A 19259-nucleotide genomic window follows, 5' to 3' on the forward strand; every position below is an offset into this window, starting at 1 on the left:
ATGTATGAGGACAATGATGAGGTATGTCTCGTTTGTAGCCAAGAGCTTCCTTCGAATGGTTTTCTGAAATGCATAGAGTGCGAAAATGAATACTACACTGGAAAATTCGCAGGTGTTTCAAAAGCAAACTTTAAGGCGGGGCAAGAATCACTCCAGCAGTCGTGGAAATGCCAAACTTGCAGCAAAGCCGAACGGCGAAACGGAAGGAGTAGGAAAACCAGTGGGAAGTTCAACATGCGGGCTGTCTTGGCGAACATCAGCTTGGAATTTGAAGCGTTAGCTCCCCTGTCCAAACAAGTAGATGGAATTGAGTGATCTATTGCCCTTCTGTCATCCAAATATGATGAAATTCTTATTACCTTGAAGCGACAAGATGATTATTTGAAGAAACTAAACAAGCGTGTCGAAAAGATCGAGAAAGGTGACATCAAGGATACGGTAAAACATATAGCCGCGGTAAATGAACTGTAACGACGGGGAAGACGTCGAAACCAAGAAATCCATGGCCTCTCTGAAACTGATAATGAGGATCTCATGAGCAAAATTAATGAAGTTGCAAAAGCAATTCAGGAATCTGAGCTGGTCGTGAGCTTTCAGGGGCATTGCACAGGCTTCCCTCTTAACAAGGCAAAGTGCCAGCTGTCATCGTTTGGTTTCTTCAACAGGGTGAGGGAGATCTCTGCCTCTCCAAAAGAAGTAAAAGAGGTCCTTAATCCTGTATACTATGCAGAAAACCTGACGCAAGCGGACAGGGAATTGCTTTTTGTAGCTAAGAGCTGCGCAAAGGAGAATGCATACAAGTAAAGTCCCCGTCAAAAAAATTGCGAGAACACTTTGGCAAATAAGTGTTGAAAAGCGAAAGCTGAGGACACTATTCTGTGACTACTTCCGGTGGATGTGACGTCACACCGCTCCCGTGGTTATATTGATACCCAAATTATACATCTTTCGGAGATTTAAGTGTTACGTTAAATAACGCATTTTTATGTCTAATCTGACACAAATCCGGCGTTTTTTCGACCATTCTGTGACAATTTTGACTATGCTGTGACAACTTCCGGAGGATGTGACGTCACACTGGTCTCGTGGCTATATCGACGTTTGGTCTATTTCGGAGCAATTTCCACATTTTTGCCTGTAATTAATTAATTAATCTGCAGTCATCAAACTCGGCTTCTAGGTTCGTTTTTCCTCCTCTATCTGAAGTATCCATTGGTTTTCTTCTATCTTTTTTAGTTCCCGAGTTAAATGCGTGTGACACGCTTTGTTAACGGATGACAGTATGAGCCATTAAAGGCCTTCGCCTTAATATACAGCCCATCACGCACGGCAGCGGAGAGGCTGCAGGGCTGAGGGTTGGCGTCCCCGTCTCCCAAGCACGCTTGCTGCGAGAGTATAGAAGGTGAGGGCGAAAGGCTGTCTTGCTCTCAGGCGGGAGAGCGGCGTTACTGTTCTTACTTCTTTCCTGGCGCCTGTGCGGTGGCGCTTGCATCAATCCAAAACGCAGAGTCACCTCCGGAAGCTGCTCCGGGGTGGGGTCCGCGGTGCGAGCAGCAAAGCTATCGGGGGCGCTCGAAGATAAGCCGTAGGAACTTCTACGCGCTAGCGCGGACTGTGCGTTAAGAAGCTGCAATGGCCGAACAGATTCCACGCGTGCTTCGCCAGTGAAAAAAAAAACGAACAAGAATAGGCCTCAAGCCCGCATAGCGCCTGGCAACAAGCCATGTGCTGTGCTCAATTTCTTTCAGGCTCTTTTTATGAATTTGTTGCTACTACTTACCAAGCGTTTCCACCCTTAGCTTAAGCAGCAACCCTAACTAATCTTACTCTGCTAGGCATCTTGCTGCATTGCAAAAAGTAAACTACTATCGACAGCTCGATGAAATGTGTATAAGCATGAAACTCCCTGGATGCCATTCGAAATTACAAGAAAAATCGCCGAATATTTGGAAGGCTTTTTATGCGGGTTTCGCGACCCATTTTATTCATGTCGTTGCTGCCTTAGATACAAGCGCACTGATGTTCTCAGTTGTCGTGTTTCGGGTGCCTTCTCTACTTACTTGTTAGCGTAGATGTCGTGATTTATTCACTACCGGCATATGTACTAAATGTGCACTAAAGAGGAATCTGAACTCGTCTTTTTGCCGATGTAAATCTATCTACACATTCCGAGCATTCTTAGAAACTTCGAATTATTATCCTCTGCGTCCGATTTCCATAATTTAAATCGGATTAAACGTCCCGGCTCCCGCCTTTTTTTTTTTTTTTTCGAGCTCGCTGCAGAGGGTAGAAGGAGTCGACCAACGGGTGGAGTGCCTTTCAGGTAGTCGCGTGGCGACTTTGCTTTCGTTTTTATTTTGTTTCTTTTAGGTTTTCGTGAGTAGGTTTAGTCAGAGACTACATAGCTGGAAATTAGGCCCACGGAAATAAAAATACGCGTGGACTCTTTGCTTTCGCCGATCACTACGTATCACTCCGCCGATGGCAGAACGGCAAGCCGCCACAGGACTGGCTGAAAGGTTGCTCGACTCCTCCCACCGTTTGCGGGGAATTGAAGAAAAAAAAAAGGCGGGAGCCCGACGTTAATCCGATTGAAATTAGGGGAATCGACCGCACAGGGCAGTAATTGGAAGTTTTCAATAACGCTCTGAACGTGTAGATAGAGTTCCCGCGGTAAAAATACGGGTTCAGATTCCTCTTCAGTGCACCTTTAAAGGCTGCCATAAGTGCTTGGCTACTCGGCTAAGAAACAATCCACCGTTGCCCGGTTGCTTTTGGCAAAGACGGTACATGTTAGTCTGGAATAATACATGAACCTCTTCAGGGAGATCCGTTCAGAGAACCAAAACTCGAAGGTATACCTACTGCATTTAATAGGAAGTAGGTTAATCCAGTAGTAGCATGTACTATTACCTTGAAAGTCTTTTCCATCCTTCTGTACGGATTCCAGCAATTTCCCTCACACTTTTTTTTTTTCGCTCATAAACACCGATATACTTTCAGTGACCTTCAGCGAGAGCGCGGGTACAATTCTGCTCTGGAACACAGCACGCCATTATGGCCGGCCTTGTTACAACGCTCAAAACACTTTTGTTCGGCGCTTGAGTGTCTTCCCTGCTCCCATCAGAACCGTGCACAACCAGCGACCTTCGTCACGTCGCCAACATGGCACTTAGGTCCTGTAGTGGACATGTCACGCAATGAGGCCCGTACAGCCCTGCCTACGGGCCGATAACTCTGGCGTGTCCAGCACACTGCATGGGTGAAGTGGAGGCGGCTGTTCATTTATTGAACAAGTAAGGAAAATAGAGGGATAAGGAGTTGAACACATGGGGCACCAGAGATCGTGCACCTGCGAGTCCATGTCGTCAGTTGTCTTCGCGCTTAGGAAACCATCGCTCTTTGACCGTGAGGCGCAGCCGTTTTGTTAGCTCTCAAAGCACAAGTGACTTCGCACACTTCGCGAAACTCATGTCCAACATTATCGGATTTTTTTGGATTGTAAAACGTTTATTGCCAACAGTCTGAAGGGCATATAGGCCCCCCGCCTAAACGACGGCCAGAAGGTCTTGGCTCCTGGCGGCGTCTTCGGCCAGTTGGACGACTTTTGTTTGAGTCTCCGGATCGGAGCTGAGTAGGAGAGCCTCCCATTGTTCAAGTGACGTTATTTTTTGTCCATCCAGGGGGGCAAAAGGGCATTTCCAGAGAATATGGTTGAGATCCGCTTTGTCCTTACATTGCTTACACTCGTTTGAATATTTTCCCGGATAATAACGACGACACATAACCGGGTTCGGAAACGTATAAGTTTGGAGACGGCGCCAAGAGGTGGCCTGACTCTTTGTCAATGATTTATCAGCAGCGGGGTACTTTGTTCGATTGAGCCTATAATGTTGTGTGATTTCTCTGTAACCTACAAGACGATCCCTGTCTGCGAAGCCCTCGGTATGGCCACTGGCTCGGAAAGCAAGACCTCGAGCCAGTTCGTGAGCTGCTTCATTTCCAGCCAGGGATGCGTGTGCAGGTGTCCAGACTATGCGAATTTTGCGGTCGTCCCTTGCAGTCCGCAGGATTCCGTTCGTCAGAGGGGAGACCCTCCCCTTGGCAAAGTTCATCACTGCTACCTTTGAGTCACTGACTATCATTGACGCATCCGTGCCCACTATTGCAAGTGCGATGGCGGCTTCTTCTGCAATTTCGGGACTGTCCGTCGTGATCGAAGCGCCGGCTCGGAGATATGTCTCGGCGCTAGCTACCATCCATTATCGGAGAAAAATTTTGAAAATTGGAAAATTGTAAGGCACTGTTATGGGAATACTGAAAGTAATGGTCCAGTCTTATGATATCTGACAAAATCTTTCTTTTAAAGTGTTTCCATCGATAGCATCGAACTGTTAAGACTGCCATAAAAAAACCAATGGGGAACGCATCTGACGTTTGTAAAAACGTTAATAGAAAACAATGCAAGACTGCCGTTGTGCGTTGCGTGATATGCTGATACATTGATTGTTATAGTGAAGTCGTACAATATATGGGAAAATAGCGTTCATAAACGGTTTCTTGCTCAAAAATGCTCTTGTCCAAAATTGATGGATATGATATTACATTGAAACGCTATTGGACTTCGAGCGACGGCTTAAGCAGCGAATAGGAGGACAGACTTATTGTAGTAATATGATGTCAAACATGTGAAGATACACTGCATTTCATCAAACACCTTCTTGGCATGGTGAACAAGGAGCGTCCGGATGGTTAGTTGGTAGGTAACAGAGGGTACAATCCTTCACCTAAGTGCTTCTGCCCCTGGTATGAATTTGCGGCATATTTAGTGGTTACGGTTTATCTGGGAGGGTACTGTAATAATTTTCTTCGAGGCATATCCTCTGACAACTGCAGACTACTGTCTCTGTTAATTAGTCGCAGTTCTGGCAGAAATGTTTACCGGGCACACTGCAGTTTTTGAAATCGTGCAGTGGTAGTGGCGCTAATTCTGTTGAAGCGGCGCGTAAGGATATTAATTAGTGCGACGCTGTCATGGAATTCTTTCTGCCCTTTTTTTTCGTGTTACTGTCATGTGCGCGTCGCAGGTACATTGCATTACTTCGTATGTTCAATATTCCGCGCACATTAGTGGCTTTTCTCCTATTCGTCTTGTCATCAGTGTCTCGTTTCATTCAAGGTCTGCAAGATCTGTCATGTTTGCTGCTTGTATTTGTTGATTCAAAAATCAACTATAGCAAAAATACTTTGTGGCAGTGAGACCATTTAATTCTGGACCATGGAATAGCAAGTCTGCTTCTCGTGCTTTGAGTTTCTTCTTTAGATGTTGGAAGCAATGTCATGATTTTGCGTTTTATCCTGTCCTACCTTCCCTGATGCAAAAGTCAGGTTTGTCTCGGTACATAACAGAATGAATTTCGGGTCATACGTGCATAGACGAAACGACAGAGTCTGAACAATACTGTTAAAATCTACAATAAAGATATGTACAGTCGAGGACAAAAGTCTCCGGACCACGTGTTCCTCTTCCTCTAACGAAGCCGATAGCTCTGCTATTAGTCGACGGCTGGAGACCACACTTGTGGAGGTAAAAGTTAAATTTTTGTTATTTCATCTCCACAAGTGCGGTGCCCAGCCGCTGTGTGATAGTAGAGCATATTAAGCTTCGTTTGAGGAACACTTGGTCCGGAGACTTTTGTCCCCGACTGTACGTACCAACGCCCACTACTACGAAGCAGCGACTGCACTCCGTTCATTGTGTGCTTTCATGAACTCGCGAGCAGCAAATATAGGTAAACCCGCACGAACGCACAATCTGAACTCGTCCCGACATTCTGGACGCCTATTTCCTGACCTGCAATCTTCAACTGGACGCGTAAATGTTCACTCAGTTTTTCGAGGCAGTCCGCTAAAAATAAATCAAAACGCTTCTAGAAAGCTAACACAAACGTGAAACAATGGTCGCTAAATCCAGGCACGTCATTCAAGGTCGGCGGTCCAGCGCTGCTCCGGCTCTTTGTAAACCGACCCGCCCAAATTTCTACGCTCGTAGTAAAAGGTTGTTCATCTGTAAGCCGTCTCGCGCAGCACTCTAGTAGCTTGGAGACACAGCCCGAGTTCTCTGCCTTTCACATTGGATCCGACACGGACCGGTCGTAACGTATGCACGGCCTGAGCCGCTTCTCGCCGCCTTGCTCGTCTTGAGGGACGTTGTCTTCGGATGTTGTTCTGCTGGGAAAATCGCTGAGCTGTACCATGGGCCTTTCCAAGAGCGGCTCCAGGAACAGCTGCTTCCCCGTCAGGGGTCTGTAGGTGGTGTCGATGGCGGCGGACATGCCAGATCCCACGCTATGCATCGACTGGGTGCTCGTGGTACGTGATAAGTCCTGCGGAGAAAGGACTGTGAGAAGTCATCCCTCGTGGAAAGGCGAAGGGTGTGATGGGATGATGAAATATATACCACTAAGAGTAGACAGCTGGGCTTGTTGGTGATTTGTAACACTATGAGGCATGTTTACACAGAGAAAAAAAGTGCGGCCAGACGGAGAGTAGACCCTTAAAAAAACATTTTTGGACAGTCTATTGACTGTCCATAGACTGCTGTGCTTAAAGTCTATAGACTATAGACAAATCTTATTGACTAGTCTGTAGGCAATACAAATTCTATATAAATTTTATAGACAATCTATAGATTTTAGGGCCATGCAATTTCACTAGACTTTTGCGTATAGACAGTCCATAGACTATAAATAGACAAAAAGAAATATCTGTATGAAGACAATACTCTATAATAAGTCTCTGGACTGTCTATCCCTGCTGAAAAAAAAGTTCTATGATGCAATAGCCTCATAGATCATTCATCATAGAATATCATACAATCTGTATGACATATCATACAATCGCAAAATGAACAAGGGAGGGGAAAACCTCAGGTTGCTTGAGCCAACGTTTCGACAAGGGGACTTGTCTTCGTCTGGGCAAAGCGTTCATCATTGGCAGGGATTAAATAGGGCCTTCGCTCCGAGGAGGAAGGCCCCGGGGGTGGGGAAGGAAAGTGGTGTGAGAGGGGATGCGTGTCAGGAAGGGGAGGGAGGTGAACCTTGATTCGTTAAGCTGCAATAGTGGAAAAACTTATATCCGGAGTGTGTGTAATGAACAAAGGCTTTGAAGGGGCTGCGACAGGGGGTTGGCGCTGGGTGGACCTGAAAAACTCAGATAAGAGGATTAGTGAGCGTGGTACAGGAAAATGAGAACAATCCTCTAATCCTCTTATCTGAGTTTTTCAGGTCCACCCAGCGCCAACCCCCCCGTCACAGCCCCTTCAAAGCCTTTGTTCATTACACACCCCCCGGATATAAGTTTTTCCACTATTGCAGCTTAACGAATCAAGGTTCGCCTCCCTCCCCTCCCTGACACGCATCCCCTCTCACACCACTTCCCTTCCCCACCCCCGGGGCCTTCCTCCTCGGAGCGAAGGCCCTATTTAATCCCTGCCAATGATGAACGCTTTGCCCAGACGAAGACAAGTCCCCTTGTCGAAACGTTGGCTCAAGCAACCTGAGGTTTTCCCCTCCCTTGTTCATTTTGTGATCGCCAAGGACCATCTACCACACCCTCTCTCTACCATATCATACAATCTGTATGATATATCATACAATTCGTATGATATATCATACAGATTGTATGATATGTCATACAGATTGTATGATATGTCATACAGATTGTATGATATTCTATGATGAATGATCTATGAGGTTTATTGCATCATAGAATTTTTTTTCAGCAGGGATAGACCATTTTTATAAGGCAAGGTCCGTTGTGTTTGTTGTCCCTCTGGCCGTAAGCTTTCTGGCTGGAAACATGACTCACACGAAATTTGTATTGCACCCTGGCTTGGATTCTAGCCTCTGGCATGCACTTGACAGACATGAAGAATACAAAAAATGCCAACGGGTACTCATACGTATCAAGCAAAGAATGAGCGAACGCTGTAGTCCGAAATGTAAGTGTGAGATAGACTCTAAGAGAGTGCTAAATGTGGAGAAAGCAAGCCAGAAGGCGTTCGAACCCGCTTCTTCAGCTTTCCTTAGGCTGCGCATTTTCAGCTACAGGCGGCGGCTTTTTGCCCCTGGGCTTTCCGCGATGTCTGATTGCATAATCCGTAAACTGCTTTACTAACCAGTGATAAACGGTGTCCGCGTCACCAAGGTAGTGCAATTAAAATGCACGCCTGGCTTGAAATGTCGTAAATGTTACAATTCGTGCACCTCCTACGACAACAGGTTTGATTTCACCGTTTTTTGGTGTATTGAAAGACCATAATATTCACAAATAACCGAAGTGCGGCTTCTACACATGTTTCAGGACTAACTAACTTTACTTTTTTTAATTTGCCAAGGATTTCAAAAATATATTAAAGCGGGACACCATGCGAGTGTTACTTGCAATCTTTGTCAATGCTGTATCCTTTGAACAATACGGCCCGAGTAGTCTTTTCGCTAGGAAATTTCCTTACTCTAATAACCGCGAATAAGTGAAAAACGCACTTTGATCTGCGAACTTACATCAGGTCCAACCTCAGCACGTTTCCTGATGTACGACACCAGAGCAAATATCAGTACCACCACAGTGACGCCGGCTGCGATGGTGACGACGATAGCCAAGGTCTTGGACACTGCGTACAACGTTGGCAGACAAACGTGTGACGAGAAAGGCTGTTAAGATGTAAAACGCGCAATGTACGTTCTTTGTCAAAAGCCTTAAGGCCACAGCGTTCAGCTCCAGCGAAATCAGTGTTCCCAGAATGCTCCGTGTAGAGGGTCATTTAAAACACACGTCAAGCAGAAAGCTTGTCTACCGCAAGAAGAAACCTTCTGCTATCATTTGAAGGTCATTCTGTCTTTAATAGTGCCATGATGGCTCTGTTATGCGGCTGAAGCGAAAAGCCTATGGCCTTAGGACTTTTTACCAAGACTGTACGTTTTCCCCTCTCCCACTTTCTGGAGGATTCCAAATGGCTTCACACATTTCTCTTTTGTGTTTTCGGGCAATGGCATGTTTTGATGCGATTATGAGACCTCAAGAACACAGTAGAAAACAGCACTTTGAGAACGAACGACCACAAACGCTTTCCTGATGAACTTTAATTGTAGTGATAAAAGGCTGTAATGAGCGTAATTAAAGCCTTTAACAAAAGTAGGGAAAACTTCGCTTGCGTATGGAAAAATGAACGGCGTTTGTGTGACACTCCTCCTGTCGCGGTGCTGGGCACTGTGAGGAACGCCACATATTATGCACAGCATACCTCTACAGCTCTGTTGATTAAGCGAAAAAGGCGTGCGCTATAGCTTTTGACTTTGACAGCTGGTCACCAATCCAATTTATTTCAACATCAATATCTGTAGACAGTAATGCTGCGGGCAGCGCATGAAAAGCCTCAAAATAGGGCTTTACAGCGACTACTGTCAAACCACTCGACAGCAACATAGCAGTACAAAAACGTTAGAGGTCACTGCGGCGACCCGCATTGGGCGACCCGCGAAAGCACTGATGCCTCCTTGGCACTCGTCGCCTCTTTGCTTCACTTTAAACTGTTTGCTCCTACTTTCGCCTCTATTTATCACTTTTTACTCTTTGCCTCTCTTTTTACTTCTTACAATTTTGACGTCTGCTGCTATTTTCACGTCCTCGCACTATATGCACGTCCGGGGCTATTTGGACGTCTAAATGACCTTTTGGCCTGTAATTAGATAATTACTCCAGATCAATCAAATTTGGTGTACAACGACATTTTATCATCCTCTGTCACGTGGTAGCGTGTTTTCCCCGCAATTTTGGTCGTCAAGTACTGTTGTCACGTTCTCGCGCTATATCGACGTCCGATACTATTTTGACGTCTAAGTGACATTTTTGGCTCTAATTAATCGACTAACCACTCAGCACCGATCGAATTTTTACGTGCATCATCCTTACGTCACCCTCTGTCACACACAATCATTACTTTTCGCTTAACTCTCGCACGAAGGGAGAAATTGCTGCCGACACGTTTTGCGGATGCGAAATCGTCTACATAGCCAAGTAGCGCTTTCAGATTAATAAATATACAAACAGAATAGCAAAGTTAAGAAAAGAAGCGATGCAAAGAATAGATGAGAAACGCTTTACACGGGAGAAGTCATAACAGAAAAGCAGCAGCATTATCACACTGGAGGGCTAATCTATAAACAAACAGCCAATAAATATATGAAAAGTATCTTACGTACTGAGGCCAAAATATAATGAAAAGTGTAAAAACAAGTGCATATGTATGATCAATGATTAAGTAAGTTTGGAAGTTGGTTGCGCAGCATCTGATTACCATAGTTCCTGCGACTGCTCACAACCTTCCACATCTCATAAAAGCGAGTGTCACGAATGTTTCTGTTGGGTTTAGGATACTTTTCGTCAGCTTGACTTTTCGACATTCAAGCAACTCATCATCTTAATTTGTGTCATTAATAACAAATAGTTTCACGAGAAGTTACTTACTGCAGTTCTCATCACTAAGGTCTCCGCAGTTGTTCTCGTTATTGCAGGTCAGCTCACGCCAGATACAGAACTTGTTACCGCACTGGTACTCGCCCTGGTAGCAGCCGTCGAAGTGGAGGCCTGGGAATGTCAGAAAAGAAGCAGGTCATATATCTATCGGTCATATATATATGTTTCGTATATTGATTGGTCATATATAAACTACTCATGCAGCCACCAAGGCAACAAGATGCTGCCACATAAATTTATGGGCGAATTTCGTGAGATCTAGAAAGCCATGGAATAATCACTGAAGCATACACTAATGAAAGGGAAAATCTTGCACTTGGATTTCAGTACCAGCTAGGCTTAATTTTTCTTGGGGCCTTGACTATAATTGAGTTGAGTGAAAAATAAATGACTTTTAACAGCACAACCAACGACCACGAGAAAAGCAGTGAACGATAGTATATGATCGCTCTAAAAACACCGTAGCAAAATTCAGTCACGTTACGAAACTCAGTCTACCCGCTGCAACGGCTCAGCACCTACGAAGTTCTTATGTTTAGTACGAAATTGCGAATTCAATTCTAGCCTCGAAAGGCGCATTCTGATAGTGGCATAACGCGTAAGATGCATGTGGCTTAAAATTTCGGTGCCCTTTGGGCAGCCTCTGGCGGCCAAAAATATGCCAGAGCTTTGCCCCCCCCCCCCCCCTTTCTACTACCCTGTAATATGTCTTCGTTGCTCAGGGAAATTCAAACATGCGATCCACGCTAGTGAAACTTGTGCTAACCTACGTCACTCACCATTCTTTCTAGTTCTCTAGCGATCTATAGTGTTTCATGTAGATTACTTGGGCAGTATTGTTCAAAGGACACAGCATTGACAAAGATTGCAAGTAACACTCACATGGTGTCCCGCGTTAACATTTTGAACTGCTTGGCAAATTAAAAAAAAGAAAGTAAAATTAGTTAGTCTGGAAACATGCGTAGAAGCCGCACTTTCTTTACTTGTGAATATTATGGTGTATATGTTGTATATAGTAAGTGTGCACTAGAGGGACGTGCTGCAGTCCGCATCAGGAAGCCAAGGCCCTGTCAGACCTAGCACTTTTTGCCTAGGCTTATCTTTCTTCTTTTAAATAAATAAAAACAAAATCAAATAAACACCAAATCAAATAAAAAATCTTGCGTTCAAATTTTGTTGCATGCTTGTTTTGCAAATGTGTTCGAATACCAATGCAAACTTAAGTAAAAGTTTATAAGTGGAACCTGTTATTACGAAGCAGTTTATAGCGAAATTACGGATATAACGAAAGCATCATGATTCTCCTTGCAAGCTGGGTCAACACGGGCTATAACGAAGCTACGGCTATAACGAAGTAATCGCCGGACCCCTTCAACTTCTTTATAACGAGGTTCAACTGTACTTACTTTGAGGCCTTGGAGTTATGTTGAGTTGTGCCTCCCTCCCCCTTTCATGTAATTTCTGCTAGGGCCTTACAATATATATAAACAAACCAACAAACAAACAAATCTTAAGCACGCAGATAATGCGGTGCGGTGGACGGGACGCACTCACTTTGCCTGTACGAGGTGATCACCATCTCGAATGCCTTGCGCTCGTAGTTCCAGTCATGGCGCGAGGTGACCAGCTGCACCAGCATCTGCGGGCTGCTCACCCAGTGGGCTTCCTTGCCCCGGGGGTCGTCCACGTTGCGACAGAATCGCCGCGCATCCCGCCGGTCGGCCCACACCTGCGCTGGACGACGCGCCATCTCGTGTCTTATTGTGCGCACCTGTACCGGGACTAGTTGTTCATCGGGGTAGAGCTTCGTGGTGTGCTCAATAGATGGCGGCACGACTCAGCGTGCTAATACTATGCTTCAACACCAGGGAGGCCACTGGGAGGCGGGAACAATCTACGATAGCAGCTGATTAAGTAGCGGCGCCATCTATTGAATGCATCATGAAGCTTCATCCTGAAGAAGCACTAGTAGCGTGCTGTTATAAACCAAGTCAGATTTCTTGTCTGTTGTCCTCCGTGACTAAAGCACCTATATTCAAGACACCTAAGCAAATCGATTGAAGATTGTAGAAAATAAAGGCGTTTGTAACCAAAGGGACTAGAATTGTCCTGCTGGCCAATCAAAATGTCGTACAAGTGGGCTCGGGCCACGAAGGACTTGTGGGATGAGAATGAGAGCACTCAAGGGGTTTATACGAAGATGTGGTGAGCAAAAACTATCGCTTTAACATACCAAAAAAAAAGTAATTGTTATTCGCACTGAAGTGCTGTTTTCTTCGTCAGTGGCACTGAATGTCATGACCACTATTACAGTCAGGATCACCTCGGAGCTATGAGGCTGTGTTTTGGTGACGCTGATGATACATCGTCAGTTCGAGTGATTAGGAGAGGAAAAGAAATGAGGATCTTGGGTTAAACATGTGTGAAAGCCTTTGTCGAAAATATGCAAGCCAATGAGTTTACTTCGTGTCCGTGCATCGTTGATCGTTTTGCATCGCCATAGCGCTCCAAACCTTTCGATATTAAGAGGAACTATCCTTCTGACTCCTCAGGCCTGGGGCCTAATTTCCATTCGGGCTGCGGGACCCCAACTGCGTGATCAAGCATCTAATCTGGTGGTCGGTACATTTTTGACAAAAGTGTGCACTCTACAGGCTAGTCTCATAGTAACGACGTGTCGTAGAGTATGTCAAGACTCTCCACTGCTTCCGGGTATCCATCAGTTTTTCAATGACTGAAAGCTTTTCCTGGTAGGTTCTGCTTCCCCGGGGCGAAATGCTCAGGAAAAGAATCTTTGACCCATCCCTCCTCGAGCAGACTCAGAAATGCGTCAGTCATGGAGTTCTTTCGCCAGAGCGCCCTTGAGAAATGAAAATGAAATCGTCATCAGTACCTCCAGGTAGGAGAGGCAGGTCATGGGCAGGTCCAGGAAGGAGATGCTGTACAGCAGGCTCCTGTCCACCCGTGTCGTCACGTTTACTGTGCAGTTGAAGTCGTGGTCGATGTTGTGCTTGGTGGCCCTCAGAACTACAGCTGACTCCAGTCCGGCCACGCCCACCGTGATGGCGGCGGTGTGCGAGGACCCGCACAGGTCGTCCATGTAGTCTGCGTGGAAGCACCATTTCAACAGCTACACTACTTTTTCAGCGGAGAGAGCAAAAAAGAAGTTTGCTGGAAGAAAGTGGCCCCGGCTGGAACATGATAGGGTTATATGGAGAGACATGAGAGAGGCCCTTGTCCTGTAGTGGGCGTAGTCAGGCTGATGATGATAGTAATGATGGTGCAATGAACCGGTTATTCAAATGAACGACTTGAATATAAATTTGATCGCTAGCTATTACAACTATGGCATAGAAGATTTGCAATCAGTACTGCGACAAGGGGCGTTATTCGTAACCATAAACGCCTTTTTTGCTTTTGCATGACCCATGCAGAGAAACGGAAGTTATCAAATTTGCTGGTTCGTGGCGAACCGGAGGCGACAAGAAATATTTTTTTTTCGTTTATTTTCTCTATTGGTACTATAAGCACGACAGTAATGTGCCTTTATCTTACCAAAAATCTCTGAACTTTAGCTCACTCAAATAAACTTAACCCTGGTGTAAAAAACATCATATTTTCCTATAACTCAAGAATATGGCATTTAATAGACCATAACGAGTTTGGTGAATTAAAAAAAGGATACGATAATATGTTAAGCCATGAATATGTTAACAGCTCCGGTTTCGCCATGGTTATAATGGTTTTTAATGTTAAAATGGCCATTAAAAATCGCAGCAGCCGCCGCGGTGGCCCAGTGGTTATGGCGTTCGGCTGCTGACCCGAAAGACGCGGGTTCGATCCCGGCCGCGGCGGTCGAATTTCGATGACGGCTAAATTCTAGAGGCCCGTGTACTGTGCGATGTCAATGTACGTTAAAGAACCCCAGGTGGTCGAAATTTCCGAGCCCTTCACTACGGAGTCTCTCATAGCCTGAGTTGCTTTGGGACGTTACACCTCTGTAAACCAAACCAAAAAATTGCAGCACTGTATTTTAATACAAAAGCAATAAGGCACTGACATTTCATAGTGGCTAAATTATAAAGTATCCAAAAATATCTGCCCATCCAAACAAGTGCAAAAACATTTTCTGAACTGGAGTGTGCCTTGTGGAAGCTTCGCTGCGCAAATATAACCCAGGCCAGTGGGGCGCATAGTGGGAGATCCCGGAGATATGATACGGCCTATGTAATGTTGCTTATCGCAGTTCGTCTTCAACGTAAATCTTTATTGCATGCTCCTTCGCCACATATCTGCACCGGCGCTATCGTTAGCGAGTAACGTGACATAATAAGTCAAGGCGCTGTCAAGGTCGCCTCCTATCAAATGTCTTGTCGGCGTTTTCCTTAGCCGTTATCTGTACTTAGCTGGTGCATGGACTCCGGAAGACGAACATACAAGGGAAACTATAGGATGACAAATAAGCCACAAACTATGGGCATTCTGATTTGCGGTTTATGGGGGTTTAACGTCCCAAAGTGACTCAGGCTATGAGGGACGCCGTAGTAAAGGGCTCCGGAGATTTCGACCACCTGGGGTTATTTAACGTGCACTGACGTCGCACAGTACATGGGCCCCTAGAATTTCGCCTGCATCGAAATTCGACCGCCGCGGCCGGGATCGAACCCGCGTCTTTCGGGTCAGTAGCCGAGTGCCATAACTACTGAGTCACCGCGGTGGCTATGAGCATTCTGAGCGGGTAAGAATGTATATGTGCACTACAACTGGAGCTCGCCTGGGAGCACCTGTATTTAATATAATCTGTCTCCTTCTTTCGGAAGTGCTTGAGAATCCGTCTCTCATGCGGCAAGTGCGGTGTTCGATCCCCAGTGCCGCCGGGTACCCACCGGTGATAAGCCGCCGCGGTGGCTCAGTGGTTATGGTGCTCGGCTGCTGACCCAAAAGACGCGGGTTCGATCCCGGCCGCGGCGGCTAGAATTTCTTTGGAGGAGAAATTCTAGAGGCCCGTGTACTGTGCGATGTCAGTGCACGTTACAGAACCCCAGGTGGTCGAAATTATTCCGAAGACCTCCACTACGGCGTCCCTCATAGCCTGAGTTGCTTTGGGACGTAAAACCTCACAAACCAAACAAAACCAAACCAAGCCATACTACCGGTGATGAAATGGGTACAAGCTTTCCCCTGGCCTGGTGCTCGGCTTCTTTAGGATGCAGTGGTTGGGAAATGGGTCCTTGACCGCACCTTGAGTAGAAGAAAATACCTTGCGCCAGGGCCACCTATATAGCCACATTTTGACTTTGCGAAGCGATACCGGACATTGGGACAGTGGTAAGGGGTAGCCTTAAACATAGGTTTAATTGAAAATAGAAACGCTTCTAAGGTTGCTGGGCCAGCCGCTATGATAGCAATTGAAAGCTGCCACCAGCTACTGAAGCGCACACACAAAAAAAAAAGCCAGAAGGACATTTGTAGCTTTTTTCGGCTTTGGAACACACCAAGCGACACCATATGAGTGTCCCACCCGCCCGCCTTTTTTTTTTGTGATGTTCTGTCCGTTCCGTTCAGTAGCTGAGTGGGGTCTGCATCTTCTGCAAAGGGCTGTATACGTGTCTCGGTTGACAGAGCTAGCTCCTTGTCAGCTGTCTGCAAACGAACAAGGCTTCTACGCAAGCCTTGACCGCAATCGAACAGTCATACACTCGGCAGTTCCCTCGGTTTTGAACTAAGCAACCTAGAATGGCTTGATCGTTTTTTTTTTCTTGCCAACCGGTTGCAGAAGCGTTAAGTTTACCTTGGTGTAACGTACCGGTGTGGGTCGGCAGCCAGTATATATCCGCCGGTTAATGCTGCTGACTCGCACATCTTGCTCGTACTTATCGGCTGCCTTTTACCGCTGATTCGTCGTTTTGCACGGGGCATATTCTCTTGCGAAAGGGCATCCACGCTCATAGACTCAACTTTTCACGGTTTTTCTCGAAGCGTCTATCGTCGTTTTTTTTGGGAAGTCAGTGATGCCGGCTACATTTGAAATCCCTGCTGGACAGAACGGCAGGACAATTTTGTGTCTAGAAATAAGTATTGCTTTTCCAAATCAAGCAACAGAGATGGATGCCACCGATTTGCACGGCGTGCCTAAGAAGTGCTGTCTGGTGCTATAACCTTTTTTTCTCTCACGTGGTAGAATATATTACTAAAGGATACCGTAGCTGAAGTTTCGTCGCGGAAGCAGCTTCGGATGAGGAAGAAAATATTAAATTGGTCATAAATGCATTCGTTTGAAAAATAAGACTAATTTCGTGAACATGGAAGCGTGCGTCTGGCATAAATTTCTAAAGTTCTTGAGCCATCCATATTATTTTTGAGAAATAGGGCTCTCAAAGTTGGACACACACATTTTAACAGCTTTTTCTCGTTGTAGAACATAATGTGTGCCTGAAGGGGAAATGCACTTTTTTTGCTTTTGCCGTTCTTTAACAGCAAACAACTTAAGTTCAGCGTCTAGCCACGGATATGTGTTCTTTCCTTTTGCCTATCACTGTAGTTTCTTTTTTTTTTTTTGAAGTCGCTTACTACCTCCTTTATGAGGAACTGCCAAAAGCCAAGTAAAACTGACCGTGCCTACGTCCGAGTACGGAGTATGTTCGTGGTTAGAAATCATTTAGAAAAAAAAAGAAAATCTCATCCTGTGGAAACAAATGCATATCGAATTTGCAGATCATGTGGCACGTATAGCTTTTTATCCACAAGATTAAGCGAAAGATTAGACTGTCAGCCGATGATGAGCTTATGGATACTCTGTAATCCTTTGCTTTTTTTGGTAGTACTATTGATACTATCCCCCATTTATGCAACCCGAGCAAGTTTTACAACAATCGGGTTAAGCTCTAATTTCACTCCCAAGGCTGCTTTTACTAAATGTATTTGGCCACTAGAAGCACCTCGACATAGGTGCCGTATTTGATGTATCAAACTGATTGTATGCTTGCTTTTGATTCATTGCTTTTTGTTCGTTTCCTTCATCATCTGAGGCCGCCGCGGTGGCTCAGTGGTTATGGTGCTCGGCTGCTGACCCGAAAGACGCGGGTGCGATCCCGGCCGCGGCGGTTGAATTTCTTTGGAGGAGAAATTCCAGAGGCCCGTGTAGTGTGCGATGTCAGTGCACGTTAAAGAACCCCAGGTGGTCGAAATTTCCGGAGCCCTCCACTACGGCGTCTCTCATAGCCTTAGTCGCTTTGGGATGTTAAACCCCATAAACCAAACGAACCAAACCAATCATCATCTGAAGTCCGATGACTGCCGATTTTTCGACTCCCTAAATAACCCTAGATTTCTATTCGCCGAACTTTAATATACATACAATCCCACAACAGCGCAACTTAGCAGCTTTACGCGAAGAAAAACATAAAGCGACAACAGACGCAGGCACACAGGATAAAAAGACAGACGATACAAAGCCTTTTGCGGATCCTGTGTCGTTTTATTCACTTCTGTGTCGTCTCACAGCGCATGACATTTTACATGATGCTGATCCAACGCGGTCAACTGTCGATTCAGTCTGATTACAGGCTTATTGATCAGGAAGTCATTGACCCTTAGCTCAAAGTAGGCGTTAAAAACGACATTGAAGTTCAATGACGCTAATATAACGACAGAGGAAACGCAGCTTGTTAAGCGGACTGCTTTTAGGCTGGTCTAACGTTTAGTGTATTTAATTCCACTGCATTTCAGTGACACAGGTGCACATACAACTGGGTGTGGACCTCGAGAAAGAGTTGACCACTGCCAAGGTTAGACAGACGACACAACGATGTCACGCCGAAACACCTTTAGGAACAAAACACTCATCTCCACCGGAAACCGACGCCGCGGAGCTGTCAGTCTCTCACGATTACGCCTTCACGCTAAAAGCTTGGAAGACGCGGCAGTTAGGAAAAAGGAACTGGGTCACCCACTCAGGCCACGCTTCTGCGAAAGTTGGAAATAGACGCCCAAGTAGTCGTGGCTACTCACAAACGGCTGACTTGGTCGGTCGGTCGGCGTTCACTCCGGTAACTGCACAGGTAACTACCAAAACCGCGAACAACAAGCATACAGTCGGGCAACGGGGGAACGACGTCGCCATGTTTTCCTATTATCGTGTGCCGTAAGTGGTCGTCGCCTCCTGGACAGCGTCAGAGCAACGACGCACTATCTCTTCTCGAACTCGGTGAAGGCCTCGTAGTTGCCGCCAACCGATAAGGACGGTAACTCCCACCAACCCCCCCACCAACCACACACACACACACGTGTGTACACTCCACGTCCGCTGCGGTGCGCTGCGAATCCTTTTTCGAAGTCGCTTACCTATTGCCTCGCTGTGACGTAACATTGTCGAGAGTGGAAGAGAAGGGGATGAACGGAGACTTACTGACGGAGAGTCTCTCTTGAGGTGTTTTATTTTTTACTTTCTTTTCCTGCCGTTTGTCGACCGCGGTCAGGGCAGAGGACGGCGTGAAAAGATTACGTGACGAACTCTTCTTGAGGAGCTTTTGCTGACGTCTGCTGGCAATAGCGCGGATGGAAGCAACGCTACTGCCGACGCCAGTAACGCTTGACTTTTGTGTCCGGCGACTAATCATACCCAACAATTCTAGACAAAAGCATTTTTGAACGAGGAAAAGTTCATGAGCGCAATTTTTCCATATATCGTAAGAATTCACTATAACAATCAATGTATCCACAGA

General features: G+C 45.9%; 2 protein-coding genes and 1 non-coding gene across 5 annotated transcripts in view; 2 read left to right on the plus strand and 1 right to left on the minus strand.

Annotated features, from left to right (window-relative positions):
• Positions 1-19259, plus strand: part of LOC149330633 (large ribosomal subunit protein uL1-like) — a 43524-nt gene continuing 24265 nt past the window's right edge. Inside the window, exons 1-2 of the mRNA XM_089559467.1 lie at positions 1-21; positions 1317-1402. Of these exons, the coding sequence (XP_089415593.1) occupies positions 1-21; positions 1317-1402 (107 nt within the window). The remainder of the gene's footprint in view (positions 22-1316; positions 1403-19259) is intronic.
• On the minus strand, positions 4267-18791 carry LOC149330634 (uncharacterized). 3 transcript variants are annotated; one of them, XM_089561265.1, is made up of 7 exons: positions 18547-18675; positions 15687-15777; positions 13430-13641; positions 12091-12265; positions 10528-10647; positions 8565-8674; positions 4267-6386 (listed from the first exon to the last, which is right to left on the minus strand). In XM_089561265.1, exons 3-7 carry the CDS (start codon positions 13634-13636, stop codon positions 6129-6131), a joined length of 870 nt encoding a protein of 289 aa, XP_089417391.1. In that variant the 5' UTR covers positions 13637-13641; positions 15687-15777; positions 18547-18675; the 3' UTR covers positions 4267-6128. The 3 variants fall into 3 exon arrangements, with proteins under 3 accessions (XP_089417391.1, XP_089417389.1, XP_089417388.1); XM_089561263.1 differs by lacking the exon at positions 15687-15777 and having other exon boundaries at positions 12091-12270; positions 18547-18791; XM_089561262.1 differs by lacking the exon at positions 15687-15777 and having other exon boundaries at positions 18547-18787.
• On the plus strand, positions 14319-14390 carry TRNAS-GCU (transfer RNA serine (anticodon GCU)). The gene has a single exon. It is a non-coding gene; the product is annotated as a tRNA-Ser (tRNA).

This window comes from Amblyomma mixtum, chromosome 9 (assembly GCF_055824585.1).
Source record: "Amblyomma mixtum isolate Tamu chromosome 9, ASM5582458v1, whole genome shotgun sequence".
Taxonomy (NCBI): Eukaryota; Metazoa; Arthropoda; class Arachnida; order Ixodida; family Ixodidae; genus Amblyomma; species Amblyomma mixtum.